Source organism: Macaca fascicularis, chromosome 15, assembly GCF_037993035.2.
Source record: "Macaca fascicularis isolate 582-1 chromosome 15, T2T-MFA8v1.1".
Taxonomy (NCBI): domain Eukaryota; kingdom Metazoa; phylum Chordata; class Mammalia; order Primates; family Cercopithecidae; genus Macaca; species Macaca fascicularis.
The window spans coordinates 77,731,452-77,734,882 of record NC_088389.1 but is presented as its reverse complement, the minus strand read 5'-3'; the positions used below and the strand labels follow the sequence as shown (position 1 = coordinate 77,734,882).

General features: G+C 38.2%; 1 protein-coding gene across 1 annotated transcript; it reads right to left on the bottom strand.

Moving 5' to 3' along the window:
• Positions 1 to 488: 488 nt before the first annotated feature.
• Positions 489 to 1,686, bottom strand: IFNW1 (interferon omega 1). Its single transcript, XM_005581634.4, has one exon. It carries the CDS (start codon positions 1,498 to 1,500, stop codon positions 838 to 840), a length of 663 nt encoding a protein of 220 aa, XP_005581691.3. The 5' UTR covers positions 1,501 to 1,686; the 3' UTR covers positions 489 to 837.
• Positions 1,687 to 3,431: the final 1,745 nt, after the last annotated feature.

Genomic DNA, 3,431 nt, shown 5'->3' with positions numbered 1-3,431 from the left:
AATTTCATGTCTCCCAGGCACCTTAGAAAGGACATCTAGTATTGTTCTTTCTCATCATCATTTGCACCTAAAGCTTCTAGTATGAGAACATCATTTTCTTTTCCTTATCTTTGTAGTGTTTCATATGGTGAAATTGGTACAGCTTTACTGTTTCTTTTCCTGTAAGAATGAAAACTATTCAACACAGAAAGAAACTGTCTTTATTCATCTGTATTTCTTTTTTAAAATAACTTTTTAAATTTTTGTGGGTACATAGTAAGTGTATATATTTATTGGTTGCATGAGATCTTTTGATAGAGTCATGCAGTGAGTACACCTGCTTTGCTTGACATCAATTCCAAAATATGCCACTTTGATACTCACGTTATACATATTATGTAAATGGAATGAATGAATAGGTAAGTATATATTACCATCCATTCCTTGATTTGGTTCAGAAAACTAGTGCTTGAATTTTGGTTTTAGAATAAATAACTTCAAGAAGTTTTGTTTGAAAATAATTTAATAAATAACAAAATACAATATTTAACCAAATGGAAAGCTGAATATGTTTTGTAATCTTAATACAATGTAAAGGCAAACATTTGTTATATAAGAATGTAAATATTATAAATATGATAAAATGTAAGAATAAATAAATAAGTAAAAATAAATAACATCTTAGGGACTGATGCCCCAGAACCTGTCTTTTTAACATATACTAGCTTAATATATTGACAAAGTACTTGCAGAATTAATTCAATCAATTCTGTGATTAAAGCAGAAATAAGAGTCTTTTGAAATGACCAGAGTCACATGTGCAAGTGCTATATGGCAAATGAATCAATGAGAATCATTTCAAGATGACCCCAGGTCTCCATCTTTACTTTTCAGTCTTTCTTGCATGTTTGTTGATAAGAACAAGGATTTCATGATTTCCATTCTGACAACTTCCCAGGCACAGTCGCTGTATTTCTTCTCTTTCAGGTAGACACGGATTCCCTGGAAGTACCTCCTCAAGGTCAGTGCAGGGCTCCTAATCGCCCCAGCAGATTCTCCTTCTCGCATTACCTGCACCAAGCAGGTCTCCAGGTGTTCTAGTTGCCGATGAAGTCCAGTGTGGAGATGGTCTAGGAGGGTCGTGTTCCAGGCAGCAGAGGAGTGCTCTGTGTGGAAGAGGCTGAAGATCTGCTGTAGCATCTCATGGAGGACAGACATGACCTGGGCCTTCTGCAGCTGGCTCCCTTCTACCATCTCCTGGGGGAACCTGAAGTCTCTTCTGTCCTTGAGACACAAGAAAGGGGAGATTCTCCTCATTTGGTGCAGAAGCACCAAGGTGTTCCTGCTAAGTAGGCCATGGTTCTGAGGCAGATCACAGCCCAGAGATCCAACAGGACTATAGCTGGTCATCACTAGGGCTGCCAGCAGAGGGAAGAGGAGGGCCATTGGGAAATGAGGGTGCTGCTGGCTTTGCTGAGCTGGATATGGCTTAACATTGGACCCTAGGTTTTCTGAAGACATTCCTTGTATGCATGGCTTTTAATAGGAAACAAATGGTTTTCATTTTCTGAACATTTCTCTGTACTTTCACTTTCTTTTTTTGTTTTCATTTGTGTATTCTCCCTATGACTTTAAGAGGATGACAACAATCTATCAATTTTGCATTAGACTTCAGCTAAACTCGAGTAAACTTCAGCTGTGTCAGTACAAATGAATGCTTAATCAAATGAAAAATGTTTTGGTACTAAAGTCATAAGTGTATATACTATATGTATGTAAATAATCAGATACACTCACACTACACTAACTTTATATATTATATATTTATATATACACATTATATATGGAATACATGTATATATAATATATGTGTATATAATATATATTTGTATATATGTGTATATAATGTATATTTGTATATATAATATATGTTCATATATATATATGAAAAAAATCCTTTTCTGTGTTCTAGAAACAAAATTTTAACCCTTAACTTCCATTTTTACCCTCCTTACTTTACATAGGAAGTCAGGCCCTATGGGTTTCTATATTTGCTTTAGGATATACAAGATTATCTGCAGCAAATAAGCTCTTTAGAACCAAGAACAGGATTTTGCTGTTGTTTGTTTGTTTGTTTGTTTGTTTTTTAGAGATATTAGAGATGAGGTCTTAATCTGTCACCCAGGTTGGAGTGTAGTGGCATGATCAGAGGTCACTGCAGCCTTTAACTCCTAGGCTCAAGCAATCTCCGTGCCTCAGCCTCCTGAGTAGCTAGGACTACAGGTGTGCACCATCATGTCTGGCTGATTTTTTGTTGTTGTTGTTGTTACAGATGAGGTCCCACTATGTTGTTCAGGCTGATTGCAAACTTCTGGCCTGAAACTGAGGCCTCCTGCCTCAGCCTCCCAAGTAGTTGGAATTACAGATGTGAGCCAAAAACGCGGGTTTGTTTGCTGTTTTATTCACAACAGAGGATGATGATGATTAGCGAATGAGCTTCTCTAATGTTTTTCTTCCTTCTAGAAAACATTCATGCAGGTCCATGTGGTTACGCTTCACTGGGACCACAGGTGAGGATTAATATACATTGCCTTTTCTTTCCATCATTTGCTTACTGAGGACAATAGTGCTCCCCTGTCTGTGTCAATATCACAGCTGGAATCCTGATTCTTTACAGGTGCATATGGATGTGGAGATTCTAATTCTCAGATATTTTACTTTCCCAGCATCTCCTCACTCACAAGGTATTTATCACATCTAGTAATACCTTTTCCTCTAGAGTAACAAGTACTCTCAACCCAAACTCTTCCAGACTCACTCCCAGGGAGCAGTCTCACAACATCCTGATAACTCCAGAACTCTTTTGGTGAGAGAGGAGTGGTTGCTTTGTGAGCCAAACAATTAACCTTCCAAGACCCTTGCCAGTGTCCCTAGAGTGTTTGTCTGAAGGACCCTAGCTCTCAGGGACGATCTCCTTTTCTCCTGACCCATGTGTCCAGGTGTCAAAAGTTTTGACAGCCCTCAGATACTGATAGCAAAGGTTTCTTTTGTCTAAGGAAGGTGAAAGGATTACCCAATTATAATCATTTTACCTTCATTAGTCAAATAATTTTCCACCATTTGCTGACTGGGGTCAATAGTGCTCTTCTGGCTATGTCAGTATCCCAGCTTGGAATCCTGATATGGTTTTTATTGTTCAATTCTTTTACGTAAGCTATTGAACATTTCTTATCCTCAGTGTTTCTCAGGTGGGCACAGGGGATCAATGGTGGTGTTGTCTTTCATTAGAAGCTTATATTACAGAAACTAGTGGTCTTCAGCTGCTCATCCAGTCATTGCAATTCTATCTAAGGGTTCTTTGCTCCTCTATCTCTGACTCACTCTGACAGTGCAGGGAAGTTAGACCCGGACTTTGCTGTCGGGGAGAAAGAGTCTTCCTTACTTTACTTATT

What these genes read in the sequence shown, in the direction of transcription:
- IFNW1 (XM_005581634.4), bottom strand. Translation starts at nt 1,500, where the DNA reads ATGTCTTCAGAAAACCTAGGGTCCAATGTTAAGCCATATCCAGCTCAG.